This window comes from Chlorocebus sabaeus, chromosome 9 (assembly GCF_047675955.1).
Source record: "Chlorocebus sabaeus isolate Y175 chromosome 9, mChlSab1.0.hap1, whole genome shotgun sequence".
NCBI lineage: Eukaryota > Metazoa > Chordata > Mammalia > Primates > Cercopithecidae > Chlorocebus > Chlorocebus sabaeus.
The window spans coordinates 72525221-72552865 of NC_132912.1; the positions used below are offsets into that span (position 1 = coordinate 72525221).

General features: G+C 36.8%; 1 protein-coding gene across 7 annotated transcripts in view; it reads left to right on the forward strand.

Moving 5' to 3' along the window:
- HERC4 (HECT and RLD domain containing E3 ubiquitin protein ligase 4) overlaps positions 1-27645 on the forward strand; it is a 149232-nt gene that overhangs the window by 22278 nt on the left and 99309 nt on the right. For all 7 annotated transcript variants that reach the window (XM_073019103.1, XM_073019106.1, XM_007963290.3 and 4 more), the window contains 5 exons: positions 7493-7652; positions 14890-14966; positions 18872-19093; positions 20174-20265; positions 27265-27395. In XM_073019103.1, coding sequence (XP_072875204.1) covers positions 7493-7652; positions 14890-14966; positions 18872-19093; positions 20174-20265; positions 27265-27395 — 682 coding nt within the window. The remainder of the gene's footprint in view (positions 1-7492; positions 7653-14889; positions 14967-18871; positions 19094-20173; positions 20266-27264; positions 27396-27645) is intronic.

The following is a 27645-nucleotide window of genomic DNA, read 5'->3' on the forward strand; positions in this document are numbered from 1 at the left end:
TTGTGCCTCTGAAAATTAAATGTCTCTTTTCTTCTTTCCTTGAAGAGAAATACTGTGACTCATAAATACTGACAGGAACACAATGATTTTTTTCCCACACTTTTTATATGAACATTTTGAAGCATAAAAAAAAGTTGAGGCCAGGCACAGTGGCTCATGCCTGTAATCTCAACACTTTGGGAGGCCGAGGCGGTTGTGTTGCTTGAGCTCATGAGTTCGAGACCACCCTGGGCAACCTAGTGAAACCCCATCTCTAAAAAATACAAAAAATTAGCCTATAGTCTCAGCTACTCAGGAGGCTGAGGTGGGAGGACCACTTGAGCCCCGGAGGCGGGGTTGCAGTGAGCCGAGATCATGCCACTGCACTCCAGCCTAGGTAACAGAGTGAGATCCTGTCTCAAAAAAGAAAGAAAGAAAAGTTGAAAGAATAGTGTTAACATTGGCCGGGCGCGGTGGCTCACGCCTGTAATCCCAGCACTTTGGGAGGCCAAGGCAGGCAGATCACGAGGTCAGGAGGTTAAGACCATCCTGGCTAACACGGTGAAACCCCGTCTCTACTAAAAATACATTTAAAAAAAAAAGCCAGGCATGGTGGCGGGCGCCTGTAGTCCCAGATACTCGGGAGGCTGAGGCAGGAGAATGGGGTGAACCCAGGAGGCGGAGTTTGCAGTGAGCCGAGAGCGCCCCACTGCGCTCCAGCCTGGGCGACAGAGCGAGACTCCGTCTCAAAAAAACAACAAAAAAAGTGTTAACATTTTGCCATATATTTTATCTGTGTGTGTTCATATTTTTAAATAACATAGCTTTTTATTTCTTAATTACTATTAACTATAATGATTATATGCTGTTATTAAACCTTTCCAACAAGTTTAGCATCAAGCATTTGTAATTTCAACATCTTTTAACCCTTATTTATCAAAGGATTCAATAATTTTTTTAATGGACTTGCATGGCAAGGTTTTTTTGTTGTTTTTTTGGGTCTTCTTTGGGTTTTTCTACTTAATCGTCAATTGATGTGGTTTAATCCCCCTTAACTCCCCGTTTTCTAATTGTGTGATTGGCCTTTAAAGGTGCATGTATTTTGGTGATAAAAAGTTAATAGTACACAGTACCTGGAACATAGTAAACAATAAATGTTTGCTGTTAGATTTGACATGAGTTTTTTTTGCATCCCTTTCTTACATGGAGCATTACTGGGCCAGGCTTTGTAAGTGAATTTTTTTGTTTGTTTTGTTGGATTCATTTATTTCTCTTCATTCTTGCTTGTCATTCATTGTCTCCCTTTTTAGGCCATCTTGATTTGAGTATTCAACCAGAATTTGACTTGGATGTAAAATGTCTCAACAAACCATTAATATGACTTTCTAGGATACTGGGGAAAAATGATTGAGTTTATTCATTTTGATGAGCCATTTGGAAAAAATAGATAATATTTTAAAAATTGTAGTGAAGTTATCAGTTTTGTGTATTTGATGTCTGAAAAGTCAGCTATTAAATATTATTCTCAAGTCATGTGTTTTTATAATAATGTATTGCTGAAGTCATTATCCATTTTCAAAGTTAGTATCCCAATAATTGGATGGGGCTAAAATTCTGAAAGAACCAAAATTATCTTTAGTATTTAGTAAGTTGAAAAAAATTAAAGAGCTCAGATTAGTTTTAAAATGAAAACATGAAAACAATGATTTTAATACATTGTGTTAACTACTTACTCTAAGGATCAGTTTCTTTTATATTTTTTAAGTTACATTTTGTTTATTGTTTGTTTTTAAAAGACAGTATATTCACATGGTTCAAACATCAAAGCAATTTAAATATACATTGAGAAGCTTAGCTCTTACATTTGACCACACTATTGTTCCCTCTGCCTATATCCCTTCTAAATAACTACGCTTGTTAGTTGTTGTTTTTTTGTTTTTGAGAAAGGGTCTCACTTCAGTTGCCCAGATTGGAGTGCAGTGGTACTATCTTGGTCACTGCAGCCTCAGCCTCCTGGGATCAGGCGATTCTCCTATCTCAACCTTCCAAGTAGCTGGGACTATAGGTGTACATGGTTAATTTTTTGTTTTTTTTTTTAGTGGAAATGGGGTTTTGCCATGTTGTCCAGGCTGGTCCTGAACTCCTGGACTCAAGCAATCTGCCTGCCTCAGCCTCCCAAAGTACTGGGATTACAGGCATAAGCCACTGCATCTGGCCTTGTTTGTTTTTTGTTTTGAGACAGTCTCACTCTCTCCCAGGCTGGAGTGCAGTGTCACAGTCACGGCTCACTGTAGCCCTGACCTCCTAGGCTCAAGAGATCTTCCCACCTCAGTTCCCTGAGTAGTGGAAACTATAAGCATTTGCCACCATGCCTGGCTAATTTTTAATTTTTTTGTAGATATAAGGTCTCATTATGTTGCCAAGGCTGGTCTTGAACTCCTGGATTCAAGCCATCCTCCCACCTTGGCCTCCCAAAGCGCTAGGTGGCGTGAGCCACTGTGCCTGTTCATATGTTAGTTTTTTGTGTATCTTTCCAAAGTTTTTTTTTTTTTTTTTTTTTTTTTGCGACGGTCTCACTCTGTCACCCAGGCTGGAGTGCTGGAGTGCAGTGGTGTGAACTTGGCTTGCTACAACCTCTGCCTCCTGGATTCAGGCAATTCTCATATTGAGATTATAGACACCCACCACCCAGGCTGGTGTCTAACTCCTGGCCTTGCCTCCCAAAGTCCTGGGATTACAGGTGTGAGTCACTGTGCCCGACCTATCTAAAATGTAGATACAATATTAGCAAATATGAATGTTTTCTTCTTCCTCTTACATAAAAAATAGCAAATCACGTACACTATTCCACATCTTATCATTTTTTCTTCACCACTGGATAATATACCCTGGAGATCTTTTCATGACAACGTGTAGTTTCCTCTTTTCTTCATTTATTTTTTTTAAATTGCAGAGCATAATATTTCAGTGTGTAGATGGAATCTTTTGGATACTGGAGAATTTCCAGTCTTTTGCTATTGTATATAGTGCTGCAAATATATATGTACATATACACAGAGGTATATCTGTAGGACAGATTCCTGGAATTGCAATTGCTAGGTCTGAAGGGTGAATGCATGTGGGTTTTGTTAGATATTGCCACATTTCTCTTCATAGAGGTTGTACTGTTTTGTTCTTAGACAAACAGTGTATAAGAGTGCCTTTTTCTCCCATAAACGGTTGTCAAACTTTTTGATTTTTATCAGGTGAATAAATTATATCTTGGTATGTGGGTTTTTTAAAACACAAATTTAAAAAATACCCTTTCTTTTTAGAGCAGTTTTTTAGGTTCAGGGCAAAACTGAGCAGAAAATAAAGAGTTCCCTTCTGCTTCCTGTCTCCCACCATGCACCACTTCCCCAGCTTTCTGGATGTCCTGCAGCACGATGGCATATTTGTTAAAATCAACGAATCTACACTGACATATCATTATCACCCAAATTCCACAGTTTACTTTAGCATTCATTTTTAGTGTTACACATTAAATGGATTTTAACAAATGTATAATGACATGTATCCGTCATTGTAATATCAGGCAGAATAGTTTCACTGTCCTCAAAATCCCCTATTCTCTGCCTATTCATCCCTCCCTCCCTTTATCCCCTGGCAACCACTAATTATTTTACTGTCTCCATCATTGTGCCTTTTCCAACTTGTCATATAGTTGGGATCATATAGTTTGTAGCCTTTTCATATTGGCTTTTTTTTTACTAAGTATTAAGTACATTTCCTCTATGTCTTTTCATGGCTCGGTAGCTCATTTCTTTTTAGCACTAAATATTCCATTGTCAGGATGTACCACAGTTTATCCATTCACCTACTAAAGGATGTCTTGGGTGCTTCTGGGTTTTGGCAATTATAAATAAAACTGCTGGAAACTTCCATGTGGGCTGGGTATGGTGGCTCATGCCTGTAAATCCTAACACTTTGAGAGGCTGAGGTGGGAAGATCGCTTGAACCCAGGAGTTCATGACCAGCCTGGGCAACATAGTGAGACCCTGTCGCTACAAGAAATTAAAAGATTAGCTGGGTATGGTGGCCTGTGCTTATAGTCCCAGCTACTCTGGAGGGTGAGGTGGGAAGATTGCTTGAGCCTGGGAGGCTGCAGTGAGCCATGATTATGCCACTGCACTTCAGCCTGGCAACAGAGTGAGACCCTGTCTCAAAAAAAAAACAAAAAAAAACCACCATGTGCAGGTGTTTATGTGGACATAAGTGTTTGAGTAACTATCAAGGAATTGGGTCATATAGTAAGAGTATATTTAGTTTTGTCAGAATCTGCCAAACTGTTTTCCAAAGTGGCTGTACCATTTTGCATTCCCACCAGCAACGAAGGAGAGTTCCTGTTGCTTCACATCCTTGCCAGCATCTGGTGGTGTCAGTGTATTGTCTTGTGGCTGTTCTAATAGGTGTGTAGTGGTATTTTTTTTTAAGTTGTAATTCCCAGGAGACATAAGTTGAACATCTGTTTGTATGCCTGCTTGCCATTTGTGTGTCTTCCTTGAGGAGGTGTCAGTTTTGGTCTTTTACCTGTTTTTAAAATGGGATTGTTTTCTTCTTCTTGTTCAGTTTTAAGCTTTCTTTGTTTACTTTGGATTAACACTTTATCAGCTGTATCTTTTGCAAATATTTTCCCCCGGGCTATGGCTTGTCTTCTTATTCTCCTGATAGATTTTTTAATGAAGCTTAACCCATATGGGAAAGTGCAAAATTGAAAATACGTGTATAGCTTGATGAGTTTTCTAAGCTAATCTATTATTGGCTTCTCAGTGTAGTTTGAATTTGCATTTCTCTACGGGCCATTTCTGTTTTTTTTCTCTGAACTTTTGGTTCAAATCTCTTACCCACTTGTCATGTGAATTACTGACTTTTTTTTTTCCCCCTAGGAAATCATTAAAAACTGGGGATGGTATTTTGTCTGAGATGAATAATATTTTTTGCCTCCTTTTTTTCATCAGTTTTTTGACTTTGCTGTTGGTTTTGCTATAACAATTAACTTGAATTTCCTCAAATGGGTACATGGAATCTCCTTCTCAGGACTCAGCTAGTTTTCACTGTTTTCCAAAATTCTTCATGTTTGTTGTTGTTGTTGTTGTTGTTGTTGTTTTGGAGACACGGTCTCACTCTGTCGCCCATGAAGGAATACAGTGGCACGATCACAGCTCACCGTAGCTTCAACTGCCTGGGCTCAAGTGATTCTTCCCCCTCTGTCTCCCCACAGGTGTATGCCACCATGCTTGGCTAATTTTTTAAAAAAATTATTTGTAGAGACGAGGTCTCACTATGTTGCCCAGGCTGGTCTTAAACTCCTGGGTTCAAGTGATCCTCCCACTTTGGCTTCCGCAAGTGCTGGGATTACAGGCGTGAACTACCTGGCCTGGACTACCTTTTAAGGTTTACATAAATAGCTCATGTTCTTTTAGTGCTTTTTGTATATGTTTATCTTAGCATTTAGTCACAATCTTTATCTCACCTGTTTTTCCGTAGGCCATAAACTCATTGAGGGCTAGGATGCTTGTTTTATTCTCTCTCTGTCCGTGCTTGGAGCACAAGAAGTGTACAATACAACTGTTGAATATAAATGATTGCTTCTTTGTTTCTTCGATTTGGTGCCTTTGACTTTACAACCATTGCTTTCTTTACAGCTGATGCTATTAATTTGTTATTGTTGAACCAACCAAGCAGTCTTACTTACCCCCCTTGTCATCCTGTCATTTTCTGCTACTTCCTTTGAGAATTGTTCTGGAGAGACCTTGACTTTTTCTGGAACCTCTGTGAGAGATAACAGATCTTTTAAACATTTACTTCTTCATAATTAAGGTTTATGGGAATGTTTTGATATAAACAAATGATGCTTTACTTCTAAGTATTTTTTCTTTTCTTTTTTTGGGGGGGAACAGTGTCATATCTTATTTTCCTTTTTTGTTTTTGTATGTTTCTGTAAAATAATTTTTTAAAAGCTATACAAAAAGTGAGGTATTCGTGTAATAAAATTCCATGTACTGGAAGCTTCAGGAGTAGGTAAGTACTTAATACATCATTAGAGTTGTGCAGGTTACTAGAGGCTATCTAGGGCTAACTTCCCACTCCAAAATGCAAGATAGTAATTTAGATAGAATTTGAATTTCTGTATTGATAGGAATTTTAGCCTCTTTGGTTCAGTCTGTTTCGTTATTGAACAGCTGTATTTGTAAATTGAGCTAAACTATGCCTCTGAAGAAACCCTGATCCAGTTTTAACCGCTTTCAACATAAGACTTTTAGTTTGTTGAAGACAATGATTATAGCTTTCTTATTAAGCTGAAATAAAGTTAATTTTAAATGGCATCTTTTAAAAAACTTGTGGTACTAGTAAAAAAAAAAAAACTGACACACATCTTGAAGACTAAGAGAAACAAATTCACTTTCCTTATTGATTTGTCAATTGATGGCTACTGGTAGTAGGGCCAGTATTTTAAGTTAATTTCTGATTTAAAACTTGAACATATTTTAACCACGTAAGCAGTTTTTATATCGTTTAATATTAAGTTGGCAGTCCACAAATGGAAACCCTGTCAGTCATGGTTTATAGCCTTTCAGTTCTCTACTCACCATTATCTAATAGATGCTTTATTTATGAGATCTTTAAAAAATTTGCTTTCCATTCAGAAATTGCTAATTCAGATTATTTCCTTAATTTCCTTTTTTTATCTTGAGACAGGGTCTGGCTTTGTCACGCAGGCTGGATTGCAGTGGCATGATCTCAGCTTACTGCAACCTCCATCTCCCAGATTCAAGCGATTCTCCTGCCTTAGCCTTTCCCGAATAGCTGGGATCACAGGCGTGCACCACCACACACCCAGCTAATTTTTGTATTTTTAGTAGAGACGGGGTTTCACCATTTTGGCCAGGCTGGTCTCGAACTCCTGACCTAAAGCAATCCGCCCTCCTTGGCCTCCAAAATGCTGGTATTATGGGTGTGAGCCAGCACACCAGGCCTATATCCTTAATTTCAGAATCACTTCATGGCAGTGTATACATAGTAATATATGTGTCAGTTATAATCTTATTGTTAAAATCAAGCAGCCCAGGTTATTTAAATGATTTCTTCTTCTTCTTTTTTTTTTTTTTTTTTTTTCCACCTGGACTCTTTTATTAGTAATAGATTTGAATAGAAGGTACATTCTGAGAGAATCTTTATAAGCCCTTAACTTCTTCATGAAAATGTTCAGGTCACTTAATATTCTGAGTTGATTTTGCCCTGTAATATATTTATCTGTGGTTTACCACAATGAGAATTACGTATGGAACATGTTTGTTGAATAGTTTAAAATAACTGGTTATATCTAGCATTATGTTTAAGCATTTCTTTAGCTTGTTTGTATAAAATGAAGAATGTGTTTTGTTCTTATTGGAAATTCAAAACTAGAATGCAGTATATCTTTTTCCTTGATTTCTGTACTAGAATGCAATATCTCTTTTCTTGATTTCTGTAGAGCAGGTTGTTGCCCTGGATGCCCAAAATATCGTAGCTGTTTCATGTGGAGAAGCTCATACGTTAGCGCTAAATGACAAAGGCCAGGTGTATGCTTGGGGTCTCGATTCTGATGGACAGCTTGGCCTGCTAGGATCAGAGGAATGCATCAGAGTACCCAGGTAACAAAGGTGACCAGAAAGAGGTCCTTAATAATCTTTTAAAATAAATTTATTAATCTATGTCGTTTTGCTTATCTTTGGGCATGTAAAAGTTGACATCTCATTATTTCTCCCCTTTGAGTCCTTTGATAAGAGTTTGGTTCTTGCTTATGATGTTAGTTGAGCTATTGATTGGTTTGCTATTTTTATATACTCTATATTTTCTCTATAATCAATAGATTTATGTTTGTAAAAAAAAAAGGAATAGGAAATACTTGCTTCATTACAAATTCTTTTAGTCTGTTAGACTAATTTAAACGACTATCTTGAGTATTCCTGCTATTGAAATATTTATTAAATTATTGATTTGTTGAATGTTTTTCACTAACTTGTCTTTTTTTAGTCTTTATTGTTTCTGTTGAGTATAGAAGTCTAACGTGCTTACTGTAAAAAGAATGTAGTCAGTTTCCACTTTTTACATAGCAGTGACCACAATTTAATTAATTAATCATATAATTATTTCACAATTAAAAAATAAGCAGTGCCTCATCAATGTTTTAGTCTTACACAGTTACAGAGGGCATAATCATTTTTTGTTTGTTTGTTTGTTTTTGAGACGGAGTCTCACACTGTTGCACGGGCTGGAGTGCAATGGTGTGATCTCGGCTCACTGCAACCTCCGCCTCTCGGTTTCAAGCCATTCACCTGCCTCAGCCTCCCAAGTAGCTGGGATTACAGGCTCCCGCCACCACATGTGGCTAATTTTTTGTAGTTTTAATAGAGATGGGGTTTCACCACGTTGGCCAGGCTGGTCTCGAACTCCTGACTTCAAGATTTGCCCACTTTGGCCTCCCAAAGTACTGGGATTACAGACATGAGCCACCATGCCTGGCTAATCGTTGTTTTAATATTAAAAACTCCAACAGCATGAATTACGTAGGTGAAAAATATACAGATTTAAAGAAAAGTATTCAGTTTATTTTAGATACATAAATAATACGTTAACTCATACTTAGTTTTAAAAGTTATACAAATTCTGACCTCTTTAAACTCTTTTGTTCTTTTTCCTAGTAATAGTTGTAGGGATAAAAGAACTATACTGGGACCAAGGTTTTTTTTTTTTTTTAAAGACAGAATTTTGCTCTTGTTGCCCAAGCTGGAGTGGAGTGGCGCGATCTTGGCTCACCACAACCTCCGCCTCCCGGGTTCAAGCAGTTTTCCTGCCTCAGCCTCCTAAGTAGCTGGGATTACAGGCATGCGCCACCACACCTGGTTAATTTTGTATTTTTTTTAGTAGAGACGGGGTTTCTCCATGTTGGTCAGGCTGGTCTCGAACTCCAGACCTAAGGTGATCTGCCCACCTCAGCCTCCCAGAGTGCTGGGATTACAGGCGTGAGCCACTTTGCCCAGCTGGAACCAAAGTGTTCTTAAGTTAATTTTAGATTTACTGCAGATGGCATTTTTCTACACATCTTTGTGTATTTTGTTTTTAACATTGATAAAGTTTGTTTTGGTTTGAGAATGAGGATGTAACTACTGGAATAAGAAAATGGAGCATAGGAACTCTTAATTTGACATGTTATATCATGTTAATAATGAACTATCTGTTGAGACTTTCATTTTTTTAATTGAACTGATAACCAAATTCCACAAAACTCCCCAATTTGCTTACCCTTTGTTTCTTCTGCACTAATGCACACAATTCCCAGTGTGCTTTTGATTCCTCTTAATGATGGAACTTTTGGGAGAAAAAAAATTTTTTTTCTTAAGTTAAAGCATTCATAAAAGCATAATGACCTCACATTTGACCCACCCTCTACTCTTTTTATTTCTTCTCACAAGTAATTCTTATAGAACAGGATTTTAAATTTAAGATTTTAGGCCGGGTGCAGTGGCTCACGCCTGTAATCTCAGCACTTTTGGAGGCCGAGCAGGGTGGATCACAAGGTCAGGAGTTTGAGACCACCCTGACTAACACGGTGAAACCCCATCTCTACTCAAAATACAAAACATTAGCTGGGCATGGTGGTAGGCGCCTGTAGTCCCAGCTCCTCGGGAGGCTGAGGCAGGAGAATGGCATGAACCTGGAAGGCGGAGCTTTCAGTGAGCCAAGATCGTGCCACTGCACTCCAGCCTGGGCGACAGAGCGAGACTCCATCTCAAAAAAAAAAAAAAAAAGATTAAAAAAACTGTGTTTTTAGGATGAAAAGATATTTGTATGTTAGATCTTCTAAGTCTGTATTCTCAAAACCATGTGATTCATGGCAAAACTTTGTTTCCTTTATTTTTACTCTACCAGTCTGATGATTCTCATACTTAAATTTTTGTTGATGTTCACGTTTAAGGGATTTTAGCCAGTAATACATCGGTAAATAATAAATGAAAAGAAAGTTAATTATAAGGAGAGAATTTTATTATTTATAAAATTTATATGAGGGTTGTCCAATAATAACTATGAACCTGGATGGGGACCTGAAAGAGAATTTACTTGAGTTCTTTGGTTTAAACATCTTTATTTTTGTATGTGTTCAACATCTGTATTAACTTTAAGCTGTATGTTAAGGTATTTCTGCTTTTCATCCTTTTCAATTTTTCAAAATTTGATGGCTTGATCTGATTTGTTGTAACATATATATAGTTTTTACTGATATTATCAGGTTTTAAAGGGCCATTTAGTATTTCAGTGGAAATGTATTTTTATAAAAGGAAGAGTGCCAAGTGAGTTTTAGTTTTAATTTCAGTACCAAATCATTTTTTAGATATAAGGTGTTTATAGATTTTTGTTTGTTTTTTGAGACAGGGTCTCACTATGTCACCCAGGCTGGTTTGCAGTGGCATGCTCACAGCTCACTGCAGCCTCGACCTCCTGGACTCAAGTCATCCTCCCATCACAGCCTCCCTAGTAGGTGGGACTACAGGCATGTACCACTATGCTTGGCCAATTTTTGTATTTTTTGTAGAGACGGAGTTTCACCATGTTGCCCAGGCTGGTCTTGAATTCCTGGACTCAAGGGATTCACTGGCTTTGGCCTCCCAAAGTGTTGGGATTATAGGCATGAGCCACTGTGTTCTCCCTAGTGTTTATAGATTTTCGTAAGAGTAATCAGAATAGGCTGGGTGTGGTGGCTCACACCTGTAATCCCAGCACTTCGGGAGGCCGAGGTGGGTGGACCACAAGGTCAGGAGTTCAAGACCAGCCTTGCCAAGATGGGGAAACCCCGTCTCTACTAAAAATACAAAAAATTAGCCAGGCAGGCGCCTGTAATCCCAGCTGCTTGGGAGGCTGAGGCAGAGAATTGCTTGAACCTGGGAGGCCGAAGTTGCAGTGAGCTGAGATTGCGCCATTGCACTCTAGCCTGGGCGACAGAGCGAGACTCCATCTCAAAAAATTTTTAAAAAAAGAGTAATCAGAAAAGTGAAGATTCACATTAGGTTATACTTTTGTGACAACAAAATCCATTTTTTATGCCAATGGATGGATAATATTAAAGAAGAATGTGAAAATAATAATAGGATATAACTGAAACTAATTAGTTTGATAATGAATTCTTTCCTACTTCTAATTTTGTTTTGTTTTGAAGTCACTACTTTGGGAAAGACCAGGTATTTTAAATAGTGTCTGTAGACCTGCATTTCTGGCTAGATTTTAATGTAGAATATATATTACACCTTTTTATTTAAAAAAAATTAACCCAAATTTTATTATCTTAGTTTAATGTAAGTGGAAATACATAATTTTGCACACAGACTTCAGAAAAATAATTGTTGGCAATAAAGATGTAGTCTATCTTCTAAAAGTTCTGCTTCTTGGACATGCATTAAGAAATTATGGCAAGATAGTATAAGATTATTATTTTTGTGAGTACAGCAATTTCTGGACTATACAAACTAAACATATTTGAATTATTGGCTTGGTCACAAATACAATTTATTTTCTTGTTATTCATTTTAAAATATATTACAATTCCTGCCTAATTTTAGCATCTGAAAATTTGGAACATTATAGATTAAAAAGAAAAAGAGTAGTTTTTAATGGTATAGACTAGATCCGTTGTTAGTCTAAATTTTTCTTTTCTTTTTTTTAATCAACTCCCCTATTCTGAGATAAATTTTTCAAAATTGAAATGAGTTGGTGTTAAGATTTTTCTTAAATAACTAGGAAAGTTGTGGCTTAACTGGAAAATAGAAAATTGTTAATTGTGTTTAATTGGCAAAATATTTAATACTTTAGCTCCTCAAATGTTTGATTACATATTATAAACTTTTTACTAATCGTTAACATTAGTGGTTGGAATTTTGTCTTCAGAATCATAACTAGCAATGCATGATTTCTGCCTGTATTGCCACTACGCGTTAAGTTGGAAAAACAGAAGAATATAATAGTGTACACATTCCATAATTAATATGCTTTAGCAGAGTCCCAAAGGAAGGGTGTATAAATTTGATTTCCAATGCGTGTGTGTGTGTGTGTATATATATATTTTTTTAATTTCCAAAATTTATTCTGGCTTCTTTTCCTTTTTTCTTTTTTTTTTTTTTTGAGATGAAATTTCACTCTGTCGCCCAGGCAGGAGTGCAGTGGTGCAATCTGGGCTCACTGCAACCTCTGCCTCCTGGGTTCAAGCCATTCTCCTACCTCAGCCTCCCAAGTAGCTGGGACTACAGGCACCCGCCACCATGCCCAGTTAATTTTGGCATTTTTAGTAGGGACGGAGTTTCACCATATTGTCCAGGCTGGTCTTGACCTCCTGACCTTATGATCCGCCCGCCTCAGCCTCCCAAAGTGCTGGGATTACAGGTTTGAGCCACCGCGCCCAGCGTTTCTTTTGCTTTTCTGTTCAGTGTATTCCAATCTTCAAAAATTAAAAATGATTAAACATGTTATCTTTTTTATGTGACAAAGGGGATTACTTTTGATAAATTCTAAAAAATTTAATTATATTCTAATTTATCTCTTTAGGAAAAATGGAACATGGAAACTTTGTTTTACCATTCACAATATTTTTTAATTTCTGAAAGCTAAAACAAAGAAAACAAAGCCAGTATCTCCCCATTCTTCAGGGTATTAATACATTTATATGAAGATGAAAGGGGATAGTTTTTTCTTTAACACAGTAATGACACAGAAGAATATGTTTCCTGATCTCTGTAGTAGATAATGGCAAAAGATATTAGCATTTATATGTATTACAAGCCTTAGGTTAGTATTTTGGAAAGGAGAGTAACTGAATATAAATTGCTATGCAAATTTAGAAGATTTTTGGCAAAATTTGTGACTAATACTGAAGCCTCCAAGACCTTACAAATTTATTTATCCTTTAACAGTATATTCATTACATACTATTAATTCGGCACTATAGCAGGTGCCAGGCATTATCATGGGTGTAAGACACATGGTTTGCCTTCACAGAACTTACTGTGTAGCAGAGGAGACAAATATTCAATGAATAGGTACCCTAGTAGTTAGTAGCGATAAATGCTATGAAGGAAGAAACATAGAGTACTGTGAGAATGTAGTATTTTGAAATGTTTCTTTTGCAAAATTGTGCTTGATACCCGGAATAGTGTTTTTTTCCCTAAAATACTTAATATGCTGAACAGGTCAGTGTATCATCTGCCTAGTACACATAAGCAATAACAGTAAATGTTTAGTAATTTGAGCATAGTTATGTATATTCATGTATTTTTTATTCCTTCCTCTGTTTGCATTGCCAGTGTTTGATTTTGCTATTTCAAAGAAATGGCGTTTTGTTAAGTGAAAATTTGAAGGTGCATTGGATCCTGCTAATTTGTTGGATTCTGCTAAATTGTAGCAGTACATTTCTCAAGTTTCGTAGTTAAGAGCATAACTCCACTAAATAAAAATATTTTTAATACAATAATATGGAATTAGAGTAACTCTCCTTTTTCCTGCTCAAAATTTGATTTGCTGAAGCTGCCTCCCGAAAATCATGTGTGTCGACTCTGTGGTCAGAATTTGCTCCGGACTCTCTTATGGCAGAATCAGGTCAGGTGACAGTATCAGGTAAAGGGAAATAAGAAACATATTGTGTACCTCCCTATCCCGCCGTTTTTTCTTTTTTGTTTTCTCTTTTTTTTTTTTTTTTTTTGAGACAGGGTCTTACTCTGTCACCCAGTCTGGAGTGCAACGGTGTGATCTTGGCTCACTGCAGCCTCTGCTTCCCCGGGTCCAAGTGATTTTCCTGCCTCAGCTTCCCGAGTAGCTGGGACTACAGTGTGCCACCACACGTGGCTGATTTTTTTTTTTTTTTTTTTTTAAATTTTCAGTAGAGGCAGGGTTTCACCAGGTTGGCCAGGCTGGTCTCAAACTCCTGACTGACCTCAAGTGATCTGCCCATCTCGGTCTCCAAAAGTGCTGGGATTATAGTGACCCACCTGTAATCCGCATCCAACGTCCCCCTTTTTTTTCCTTGAAAACATTCATTCAGGAAAAACAGTAACATGACCAGGCAAAGGGAAAGAACCTATGGAGATGCTGGGATGGTTGATGTACAAACAAAGTTAATTGATTTTTGTAATGTTTTAAAAATGAGCCTTTAAAATTGTGTGGTGGTAAAACAAAACTCAGGAAAGAGGGGAAAGAAATTACAAAAGTATAAGGACAAAATACAAAAGAGAAGAAAATAAGACTTAACATATTAGTAGTGATTGTTATAACTGTGAATTGAGTAAATTTCCCGAGTAAAAAAATTGAATGTCCCTGATTTAGACATAAAGTAAAAGGATAGCTTGTAAGGAATAGGTTTCATAATTTGAGAGTTGGTAGAACATATAAGAATCCCTGTTGGTTCTTAAGAAACCTGATAAAGGAGAACATACATTAAACTAGGCAAAATACCAGTTTTAGGCGAGTTAGATAATGTACATTTGCTTTCCAGATGTATTGCCAAGTTTCTAACTGTAAGCTGATTTAAAAACACTTTTTTATAATGAAAGAAAATGTCTGAATTATAAGAGCACTCTGAGGAATACTTGAGGTATGAGCGTAGCTCACTTTGCTTAAATACTGTCTTTCCAAGATGTGTTCTTATCACCCCTTTTAACTTTATTTTTTTGTATCTTGCTCTTGTTTACTGATTTTAGCATAAATTTTTGGTATGCTAAAATTGGGCTTGTATGAAAAAAATAATATGACCTATATGCATATAGTAGGCCATCAATAAATAACGTAAATAGCATTCAAGATCAGTTTGTTAAATGGAATTAACTGATCTTGATCTGTCTTCTTCTTTTCTAGAAATATTAAAAGTTTGTCAGATATCCAGATTATACAGGTTGCTTGTGGTTACTATCATTCACTTGCACTTTCTAAAGGTAAGCATTAGTTTTTATTTTATTTCTCTTCAGTTTTATTACTTGGTACTTTTTTTTATTGTGCATATAGTTCTCCAACTTCGTTCATCTTTCTCCAAGATTGCCCTGGTTCTTGATTCTTTTTATTTCCATGTAACTTTTAGAATTAACTTGGCAGTCTGTACACACACACACACACACACACACACACACACACAGAGCTAGGAATTTGATTGGAATTTCATTGTCTCTATAAATCAGTTAAGGATATTGAACCTTTCAATTCTAGAACACGGTATATTTGTCCATTTAAGTCTCCCTTTAATTTTTTCCATTAGCATTTTGTTTTACCTGGACAGGTTTTAAACACCTTCGATTAGACTTTCCCCTAGGTATTTGATTTTTTGTTGTGAATGGCATCATTTTTTGTTTATTATGTAGACATGAAATTGATTTTTGTGTCTGTTTATTAAACCGTTAAAAACTCTTCATAGCTGTAACTGGGGAGGATTGCTTCCCCAATCTCATTCAGTCTCATAGATGAACTTTCTATGCATAGAAATAAAGAAGGCTAAACATCATATTTATTAGCTTTGTATGCATTCCTCTCTTACCAATTTAACTTACTAGTATTCTAGCTAAGGATTGGAATATGGGCTAGTAAAGAATCTGCCATATGTATGTTTTTTACCATTAAAATAAATAGGTTTGCTGGGTGAGGTGGCTCACACCTATAATCCCGGCACTTTGGGAGGCCGAGATGGGGGGATCACCTGAGGTCAGGAGTTTGAGACCAGCCTGGCCAACATGGTGAAACCCTCTCTCTACTAAAAATACAAAAAATTAGCCGGCGTGGTGGCACACACCTGTAGTCCCAGCCACTTGGGAGGCTGAGGCAGGAAAATTGCTTGAACCCAGGAGGTGGAGGTTGCAGTGAGCCAAGATCGCGCCACTGCACTCCAGCCTGGGTGACACAGTGAGACGCTGTCTCAAAAAAAAAAAAAAAAGAAGAAATAGGTTCCATTTGCTCCATTGTTACTATTTAGTGTTACTATTTAGTGAAGCCTACTACAAATAAAACACTAAGCTAGAATCATGGGGAAGCACCGATAAATTAAGAGACAGGTTTAGGGATCATACAGTCTAGTGAAAGAGACAGATGTCCAAGTAAATAACTAGTTTGAGGCAGAAAAAAATATGTATTATTTCAGACAAGGTAAAAGTAAAATACTGTGATGATATAATTGTTTCTAATTGATATAATTGGTAACAGTAAGGAGGAGAGGATTAGTATTTGATGCAAGTCTTTAAAGATTTTTTTTTTAATTAATAATTGGAGAAATGCTGAGAAGGACAAGGAGAAACGTTGAGTGGCTAAGGGAGTTATGCTAGTGTAAAGGCATAGAGTTAAGAAAGTGGTGTATTTGACATGTAGTTTTATGTGGGTGTTGTGAGAGAATGGGAGACATACTCATACTTCAGTTTAGGCTGAAATAAAAAGAGAAATCTGTTATAAAGGGCCTTAAATGTCATATTAAGGAATTTGGACTTCTGTAGGCAGTTAGGAACATGGAATCTCTGTGTATTCTTTGTTGTTTTGCCAACTCCTCTTTTGATATTTTGGTAGGTGGATCTAACATAAATTTAAACTCAGAGGTTTTACTGAGGACAGTTTCATGTTGACCTTTTTTTTTTTTTTTTTTTGGCTTACTCAGCTTTATGCTGTAGGCAATATGTTATTCATTTGTCTTTTTTTTTTTTTTTTTTTTTGTGATGGAATCTCGCTCTGTCGCCCAGCCTGGAGTGCAATAGTGCAATCTCGGCTCACTGCAAGCTCCGCCTTCTGGGTTCATGCCATTCTTCTGCCTCAGCCTCCCAAGTAGCTGGGACTACAGGGGCCCGCCACCACGCCCTGCTAATTTTTTGTATTTTTTTTTTTTTAGTAGAGACAGGGTTTCACCGTGTTGGTCAGGATGGTCTCTATCTCCTGACCTCGGATCCTCCCGCCTTGACCTCCCAAAGTGCTGGGATTACAGGCGTGAGCCACTGTGCCCGGCCACTAAACATTTTTTAGAGCCCTTAGTATGAACTAGGCATACTACAGCATACAGTAATAAGCAGTATACTACTTACTAGCCCTTGTGATACAGTCATTCAAATAATGATATAGTTACATACTATGGTAAGGGCTATAAAGAAAAACTTTAGGGTATTTAGAACATACAGCAGAGGTACTAGACCTAATCTAGGAGATCAGGGAAGAAAGGCTCCTACTGGGAGAGAATTGAAATGAACTGGACAAAGATGAGGGGAAGGTTTAGGTAGAGAGAACAGCAAGTGTGTGAGAAGTGGCCATTGGAGAATATAAAGGAAGGCAAGTATGGCTAGAGTATAGCGAGTGAGGGAAGAGACTGATATGAGAAGAGATTGGAAACATAGGTAGATCATACAGCATCTTATAGGCCTTGTTTAAAGTGTTTATCCCAAGAGCAATGAGAAAGCACTGAAATATATTTTTTGGGGTGAGCAATATTATCAAATCTGCATTTTTACAATATCTCTATACATGTATACAAATGTCTGTTTATATGCACATAGAACATTTCTTGAAGGACTTACCAGTAATTGGTGAGAGTGGTTGTCTCAGGATGGGTGTGGTGGCTCATGCCTGTAATCCCACCACTTTGGGAGGCTGAGGTGGGTGGGTCGCTAGGTCAGGAGTTCAAGACCAGCCTGTCCAACATGGTGAAACCCCATCTCTGCTAAGAATATTTTTAAAAAATTAGCCAGATGTGGTGGCACATGCCTGTAATCCCAGCTGCTCAGGAGGCTGAGGCAGGAGAATCACTTGAACCCGGGAGATGGAGGTTGCAGCAAGCGAAGATTGCACCACTGCACTCCAACCTGGGCGACAGAGCAAGACTCCATCTCAAAAAAAAAAAAAAAGAGTGACTGTCTCTTGAAAGAGGAACCAGGATTCTGATTTTTTTTGGAAGGAAGCTTACTTTTAAGTGTGTACTATTTTGGAATTTCAATTAAAAAACTCAGTTATTAGTGTATCAGTTATTTAGTGCCAGTTGTTAGTTTAATAAAAGGATGTCTAAAGTTGCAAAATACGATGGCAGTATGGGAGCAAAAGTGACAGGCAGGGGAAACTATTATAGGAATCAGTTAAGATGGTGAGGAATGGATCTATTTGCCGTATTTTTCTTTAGAAAGAAAACTGTATATAAATTGGTGATATATGATAGACTGGATATCTGTGAAGTTAAAAAAAAATAAAGAGAGAGAGGAGTATTAAGGAAGACTCCCTAGGTTTATAATTGTAGCTACTGAGTCAGTTATGATGTTATTTACCAAAATGGGGAACACTGGAAAGAGGTCCAGGGAAGTAGGATGGGGGTAATGAATTCAGTTGGGGGCATCCTAAGTTAGAAGTTCCTTTGAAATTTCCAAGTATAGATGTCAGGTAAACAATGGGTTATGTGGGTTTTTTCGTCAGGAGAGGTTTGGGCTATTGATAATATTTTGAATGTGATCAGCAGATAGCTACTGAAGTTTGAGCTTGAATGAGTACCTCTTGGGAGAAACTACAGAATAAAAATGAGACTTGAGGAATATTAAAAGGAGACTGTTGAGGATCATAAGGAAATGAGATTACTCCTTGTTATATGACTCACCTGTTCCTCTGTGTAGTCAATCAAACTTAAAGTATACTAATACTGAATGTTCTTCTAGGTAGTAGTATATGTTCATATAAGAAAAATAAGCATAATTGCTAAAAATAATATTTATATTCTTTTGATGATAGGAAGAATGTCCCAAAATAATACTCTTTGTATGAAATTTTAAATGAAATGATTATTTTCAAATTAAATTTTTTGCTTATAAGAAAAATGGTTAATTTTTCCGTTATTGTTTTACAGCAAGTGAAGTCTTCTGTTGGGGACAGAATAAATATGGCCAATTGGGTTTAGGTACTGACTGTAAAAAGCAAACTTCACCACAGCTGATTAAGTCTTTGCTTGGAATCCCTTTCATGCAAGTTGCAGCAGGAGGAGCCCATAGTTTTGTACTCACCCTTTCTGGAGCTATCTTTGGATGGGGACGCAACAAGTTTGGTCAGCTAGGTCTTAATGATGAAAATGGTAGGTTCTCATTATGTATAGTTTAAGTGTGTTTTTTAAAAGAGATGATCTTTTGAGATAGATCAGTGATTCTTAGTATAAGAGAGAAATGTATGTTCCCTGGTGTAGAGGTGGGGATAAGATGTTATTTAAAAATTCCATTTGAGGAATGCAGTGGGAAGACACAAAATATCCTTTTTTCATTAAAGAACTATAAAAACTATATCTGGACAACATCTTTAGTATTGGATGTTTATTAAAAGACAGTTGAAAAACATTACTTCAAATTGTTAATCCACTGTTGGCCACTGTTAGTGGAAGGAAGCTGTAAAATTATTCTGGGGAAGTAACATGAAGTGTTAATCTTTGAGTTTTTCAAGGAAATATTTAAATTATTTGGATTAAATTAATCTTTGGTTGGGCTTCACTTTTAACATTGATGCTAAAGTCTTAAACATTTTGAATTTGAAAAAATTAAAATTGAAACAAGTTGGGATCTTGGAACTTATTTTTCATGATTACATTGAGTTGAATGCCAGTATTTGACTTACAAAAGCTAATTTCTTATAGTTCAATATAATTGTAATGACTGAAATGGACAAAAGTGAGTTGTTAATCTGATAACGATTAGTAATGATAAACAAAGAATTAAAGAATACCTTGTTTTTCCTAAGAAGAATATGTCATATTAGGATATCATGTATCTTTTCTGCTACAAAACAGCCTAAAGTACATTTTTTTTTCCAGGCTTTTAAGTAGGCTCCTGTTGGTGTAACTATCATGAAGTGAATATAAAGAATGATGTGTATATGTGGAAAATTAGAAGCAGTTAAATAATTTTGAAATTCCTTGATTGCTGAGTCCTGTATAGACTGGCATATTGGCTGTTTAGCACTTAACTCTTTAAGTCCCTCCTTTATCACAATAGTATGGATAGGCCTGGGAACCCAACTTAGGAAGCTTGTACTACAAAATCATTGAATCATAGTTAAAATTATTTACTCACAACTATCTACTGAGCTTGGGAAGCTGTAGAGGAAACACATCTAGATGAGTTTTAATTTTTAAAATATTATTAACATCTCTTGTTGGAATTTTCAGATAGGTATGTTCCTAATTTACTAAAGTCACTAAGATCTCAGAAAATAGTTTATATTTGTTGTGGAGAAGATCATACTGCTGCACTAACCAAGGTATTGTACTTTTAAAACTTCTTTATTATTGCTCATCATAGTTCTTTCATAATTAATGAATGTTCTCATGATATTTTCTCAAGTTTTAACTTGAGTATTATTGGTATTTCAAATATAATTTATCTGGGAAAAAATACTTAGATTATTCTTGAAAATAATTTACCTAATTTTTCAACTTTGTTTTATGTTATAAAATGTGAATTGATACACTATTATATGTAATGATAGTATATTGCTGAATTTCTCAGCTTTATATGAAATACTGCTTAAGTCATACTTTGAATAAAATTATTCCATTTTAGTTCATTAGGCTTACCATGATACATGTATCAAACCCATTTATATTGTGTAGCTCAGCCTAATTTGAATGTAGTTTCCATTTGGCTTATAAATACTTCATACAAGCAATAGAGGAGATGAATCTGTCTGTTATTCATAGGCCAAGTATTGTGCAAGCAGTTATAGTGAGCTTTGATCAGAGTTTTATCAATGGCTTTAACTCTGACCTCTCACTGTCTTGGGTATGTGCCAATTAAGTATCAGTACTGTTTAGTTCTCGAGTGACTAGAAGTTAGATGAAAATGAAAGCATTCAATTAACCTTTACCAGAGGATTATTTATTACAGTCATGTTAATGTAAAGGAATTTGCAAGTTTTTCATTGGTTAAGTTAGAAACTGGTTAAACTTCTTTATCTGTTTTGGTCTTACATAGTATATAAAATTGGTAAAAAGACATTATTGTCCAGGCATGGTGGCTCATGCCTGTAATCCCATCGCTTCGGGAGGTTGAGGCAGGTGGGTTACCTGTGGTCAAGAGTTCAAGACCAGCCTGGCCAACTTGGTGAAGCCCTGTCTCTACTAAAAATACGAAAGTTAGCTAGACATAGCGGCAGGCACCTATAATCCTTGCTACTCGGGAGGCTGAGGCAGGAGAATCAGTTGAACCTAGGAGGTGGAGTTTGCAGTGCGCTGAGATCACACCACTGCACTGCAGCCTGGGAGACAGAGTGAGACCTTGTTTCAAAAAAAAAGATTAACTTCTAATCAGGCTTTAAAATTCTGCATTATATTTCTACTTGGGAATTTTAGCAAGACAAGAATTATTCTTCATTATTGTCAAATATAATGAACTCAAGGCACTTTTAAAAATATAATGACCAATTATGAAAGTTAAAGTATTTTGTATTACTTGCCTTTATTAAGGAAGGAATATTATACCTGCCAATCTTATTATTAGGTTGGTGCAAAAGTAATTTCGTTTTTTTGCCATTAATAGTAAAAACCGCAATTACTTTTGCACCAACCTAATATCATATTTTATTGATTTTGGTGTTCAGATTACAAATGTAATCACTGAAGTCTTATTTATTCCTGTTGGCAAGTCTTACTTTTTACTTGCCCTTTTTTGTTATTGGTATTTGGAAGAAATTTATCAAAATATAAAAAATACCATGTGTGATATAATTCCAAAAACTTAATTTTACGGCAGAAAGGCTAACAATGTTAATGCTTTTCAGATTTAGCCTTTCAGATAACCATTCATCCTCATGTTCTAGGATAAGTAACTTTGTGTCTATTTAGTTTTAAGAAATACTAATTCTGTACTCTTTTGTATTCCTCTGTCAGAAGATAGTAGCTAGTGACATTTGTTTATTGGAATTTTGGGTGTATATTATTTTTAACAAAATTAGATAGTTGTAAATATCCCCAAAATAAAATATTTTCTCTCGATTTAAGTTAAAATACATGTTCTATATCCATATATCTTTCTTTTCTGGAAGAATTTCTTGGAAATAGTAAATAGATTAAGATTGCTTTATGAAATAGTCTTCTGTACAAAACCTACACTAGGAAAACTGCATTAGGAAAGATTTTAAAACTAACTTTTAAAAACAGAATAAATGGAAAGACATGCCATGTTTATAGATATGAGGATACTTCCATAAAGATGTCACATTTTTTTTCAAGTTTATTTGCAGATGTATTATGTAAGTCACATACAAATACACATTTTGATTTAGCAGACCCACTTTTAGGAATCTACCCCAAAGATTTGAAATTATGTATGCACAAGACCATTTATTGTAGCATTTTAATAGCAAAAGACTAGGAGAAATCCCTATGTCCATGAGTTAAATTGTGGTACATCCCTGTAATGAAGTACAGTGAAGTGTAAAACAGAATGAGATACTTATGCTGTGGAATGATTTCTATGATATATTGCTAAGTGAAAAGAGCAAGGCGTATGGAACAGCTATCTTTTTGTAAGAAAGGGACCGAAATATGAACATACATCATATGCCATGTATGTTTGTTTGTTTTTGTTTTTGAACAAAAACTCTGTCTCCCAGGCTGGGGTACAGTGGTATGATCTTGGCTCACTGCAACCTCCACCTCCCGGGTTCAAGCGATTCTCATGCTTCAGCCTCCCAAGTAGCTGGGATTATAGGCATGTGCCATCACACCTGGCTATTTTTTGTATTTTTTTTGTAGAGACGTGGTTTCACCATGTTTGCTAGGCTGGTCTTGAACTCCTGACCTTAAGTGATCCACCTGCCTCTGCCTCCCGGAGTGCTGGGATTACAGGTATGAGCCACTGCACCTGGCCATGTGTGTTTTTAAAAACACAATCATTTAAAATTAATAGCCAGAACAAATGTGCTTTGCCTTATAATTTTTTACTTTGGAATCTAGAAACTGTTACATGTAATTAAAAAGCAAAATTATGGCTCGGTGCAGTGGCTTACACCCGTAATCCCAGTGCTTTGGGAGGCCGAGACAGGTGGATCACGAGGTCAGGAGTTCGAGACCATCCTGGCCAATGTGGTGAAACCCTGTCTCTACTAAAAATACAAAAAATTAGGTGGGCGTGGTGGCAGATACCTGTAATCCCAGATACTCAGGAGGCTGAGGCAGGAGAATTGCTTGAACCTGGGAGGCGGAGGTTGCAGTGAGCCGAGACAGTGCCACTGTACTCCAGCCTAGGCAACCGTCTCAAAAAAAAAAAAAAAAAAGCAAAGTTTTATATATATATGTAAAAATTATATGTAAATTATATACATATTAGTCCTTAAAAATGGAAAACTAACAAGTTGATGACACAACTACACAAGAAAGAATTATTTTAGGTGATTTTAAAATACAGCATTTTGCTGTACATCACTGGGGGAAATACGCTAAGGATAAACTGAATCCACAAAGAAATCTTAAACTGCTTTCTTTTCCTTTTTTTTTTTTTTTCTTCTTTTTTTTTGAGACAGAGCCTCACTCTGTCACCCAGTCTAGAGTACAATGGTGCGATCTTGGCCCACTGTAACCTCCACCTTTTGGGTTCAAGTGATTCTCCTGCCTCAACCTCCTGAGTACCTGGGACTACAGGCATGCGTTACCACGCCCGGCTAATTTTCTGTATTTTTAGCAGAGATGGGGTTTCACCATGTTGGCCACACTGGTCTTGAACTCCTGACCTCAAGAAATCCACCCGCCTTGGCCTCCCAAAATGCTAGGATTACAGGCGTGAGCCACTGTGCCTGGCCCTTAAACTGCATTCTGTAACTTTTTTTTTCCCTGAGATGGGGGTCTCACTCTGTTGCTCAAGTTGGAGTGCAGTGGCACAGTCATAGTGCACTGAAGCTATGACCAAATTCTTGGGCTCAAGCAGTCCTTCCACCTCAGTCTCCTGAGTAGCTAGAACTACAGGCATGCGCCACTATGCCTGGCTGATTTTTTTTTTTTTAATTTTTTGTAGAGATGGTGTCTCGCTTTGTTGCCTAGGCTGGTCTGGTACTCCTGGTTTCAAGTGAGCCTCCCACCTCAGCCTCCCAAAATGCTGGGATTACAAATGTGCATTCTGTAGTCTTACTGTTAGAAGTAAATTTGCTATTATCTTTTTTCCAATATGTTACATATACATAGGAGAAAGCAAAGAAGTAGTTATTTTACTGTGTTATAAACTATGATTTTCAACTTAAAAGAGATAGGTGTAAAACTATAGGAATTAAGTTAAAACCTTGTGATCTTTACTTTGAATTGCAAGTGTTAGTATGAACTCTTTATTTTTCTCCAAGAATATGCTTTTTGTTTTGTTTTTGTTTTTGTTTTGCCATAACCACTGAAAGGTCCTAGAAGTAATGAACCATGTATAATCTGGACACAATGATAATCCTTTGATTGTTATAGATTCTCCACTAAAAGGAACCAGGCTTCTTAGAGAAGAGTCTGATCCCATGTCTGGGACAAAAAATATGTATAAGAATACTTTTGGGCATTTTGTGTTATAAAAAAGCAAAGATTACTGTGGTCCTGTCAGAAGAACAACTTGAAGGAGCTTTCACTGGATATGGAGAAGAAATAATGACTGCAAAAAATGGAAAACATCAGATCTATAAAAAAATCCATGAGTTCGTAATGATCTTCTCTTCCCGCAAATCAACATAAGCAAAACTTATTGCTTACCTTGGGAAGTTGCTAGGACAACTCTCATTTTTTTTTTTTAACTGGTCAGTAATGGGAAAGAATCAAGTATTCTGCCTTTCATTTGCAATTTGTATTTTAGGTAATTTAATAGTTAATGAGTCAAATTATTTATAGAAGAATTTCAGTTCATAACTGTAGGAAAAATAATAAAACTAGAAAAATCACCATTTTAGACTCCCTGATGAAATAATGGATCCAGGCAAAGACCATTAAGCCTAATGGGGATGTATCAGGCTGACATACTTTGACTTATTTTTATTTTTTATATATATATGTGTGTATATATATGTATTTTTATTGAGATGGCGTCTCACTGTGTTGCCAAGGCTGGAGTGCAGTGGTGTGATCTTGGCTCACTGCAGGCCTCTGTCTCCTAGGTTCAAGTGATTCTTCTGCCTCAGCCTCCCAAGTAGCTGGGATTACAGGTGCACACCACTATGCCCAGCTAATTTTTGTATTTTTAGTAGAGACGAAGTGTCGGCGTGTTGGCCAGGCTAGTCTCAATCTCCTGACCTCAAATAATCTGCCCGCCTCAGCCTCCCAAAGTGCTGGGATTATAGGCGTGAGCCACCGTGCCCCACCTGACTTACTTATTTTTAGCTTCACTAACAAAGCAGACATATGATTTGTGACATGATGCAATAAAATAATCAGGAAGATTTAAACATGGCTATTGATTTTGTGAATGTGATAATAGTATTACGGTTATATACTTTTATCTCTTAGAGATATATGCTGTTGAAGATACATACACATTTGTGGGTGAAATGGTATGATGACCACAGTTTGCTTTAAAGTACTCAAGTGTTTTTTGTTTTGTTTGAAAATACCCCCAAAAGGGAAAGGGAGACACCAGTGAAACAAAATAACCAACCTTTTGCCAGTTATTGAAACTGAGTGATGGTTATATGGTGATTTACTATATTTTCTCTTTACCTTTGTGTATTTGCTTGAAATTTTCTATGATAAAAAAACAAAAATGAATGTTCTCATATAACAGTATGTAATAATGCTATTAAATGATGAAAGCAGGATATAAAGTTGCATATATAGCTACAACTATGAAGAAAAGCAGTTGAACTGAAGAATACTAATTGTGATTGTGTTATCACAGATTTTTTTCCAATACAGAACTTCTAATTTAGTTATATGTTATATGTTTTTTTGTTTGTTTGTTTGTTTTGTGACAGAGTCTCGGTTTGTCGCCCAGGTTGCAGTTGAGTGGCATGATCTCGGCCCATGGCAACCTGCGCCTCCTGGGTTCAAGCGATCCTTCTGCCTCAGCGTCCAAAGTAGATGGAACTACAGGCGCCTACCACCACGCCTAACTAATTTTTTTTTTTTTTGAGATGGAGTCTTTCTCTGTCACCCAGGCTGGAGTGCAGTGGCGCAATCTCGGCTCACTGCAAACTCTGCCTTCCGGGTACAAGCAATTCTCCTGCCTCAGCCTCCCAAGTAGCTGGGACTCCAGGTCCGTGCCACCATGCCTGGCTAACTTTTTGTATTTTTAGCAGCGACGGGGTTTCACCTTGTTAGCCAGAATGGTCTCAATCTCCTGACCTCATGATCTGCCTGCCTCAGCCTCCCAAAGTACTGGGATTACAGGTGTGAGCCACCACGCCTGGCCCTAATTTTTGTATTTTTAGTAGAGACAGGGTTTTGCCATGTTGGCCAGGCTAGTCTCAAACTCTTGACCTCAAGTGACCTCAAGTGATCCGCTTTAGTTAAATGTTTTTATGAGAAGTTTTTTTTTTAAATGACATCTGTATATTATAGTAACTGTATGCTAAAAATTGCTATAAGGCCACGCACGGTGGCTCATGCCTGTAATCTCAGCACTTTGGGAGGCCAAGGCAAGAGGATTGCTTGAGCCCAGGTGTTCGAGAACAGCCTGGGCAACACAGGAAAACCCGATCTCTACAAAAAAGTAAAAAAATAGTCAGACTTGATGGTGCATGCCTGTACTCCCAGCTACTTAGGAGGCTGAGGTGGGAGGATCACCTGACTCCAGGAGGTTGAGGCTGCAGTGAGTTGTGATTATGCCACTGCACTCAAGCCTGGGTGATAGAGCAAGACCCTGTCTGAAAAAATAAATAAGTAAATAAAAATTGCTATATTTAGGCACTCTGGTTACATGTACTCTTTTTGCAGCGCATCTATGTAAGGCAGTAACTACCTTGAAAAGTGAAGATACCATTTTTAGGTTTTGTGAAGTTTTGTATATGTACTTGGAATCCAGCAAGACAGTATAATGATAATGAAAGGCAATGCAAATAAATAATTATTTGTATCTCTTCAGTGTCTACTTTAAATATTTTATAATGGTGAAGACATCGTTACCTGGAATTCTCATAGTTGTATGACATTTTACTTTGAAAGAGCCATCTATCTGTTAAATTATGAAGACAGTTCTTAGAAGAGAAAAACCTGAGTTTATATTAAAGATTTGGACTTATTTTTCTGGAGATCAGTTATTTTCTTTATTATGCCTTCTAATGATAAGGGGTTTTGTCTTTTTTTAGGAAGGTGGAGTGTTTACTTTTGGAGCTGGAGGGTATGGTCAGTTGGGCCATAATTCTACCAGTCATGAAATAAACCCAAGGAAAGTTTTTGAACTTATGGGAAGCATTGTCACTCAGATTGCTTGTGGACGGTAAGGTGTTATATAAAAGAGCATTCTGGTCTCTAAACTGCAGTTGTTTAGGGATTGCTTATTGAATTGTTTCAGGGATCCTAATAATCTGAGGAAACACGTTCTCCCTCCAAATACCTATTTTGCCACTGAGGAGTCATAGTAACAGGAGAAACATCTTTTTTAACTGTTACTTTATCTTTACTTGAACAGATTTAGCTGAGGCAAGATGTTAATAAGGTATATGTAATATTATATTTATTGTATTTGA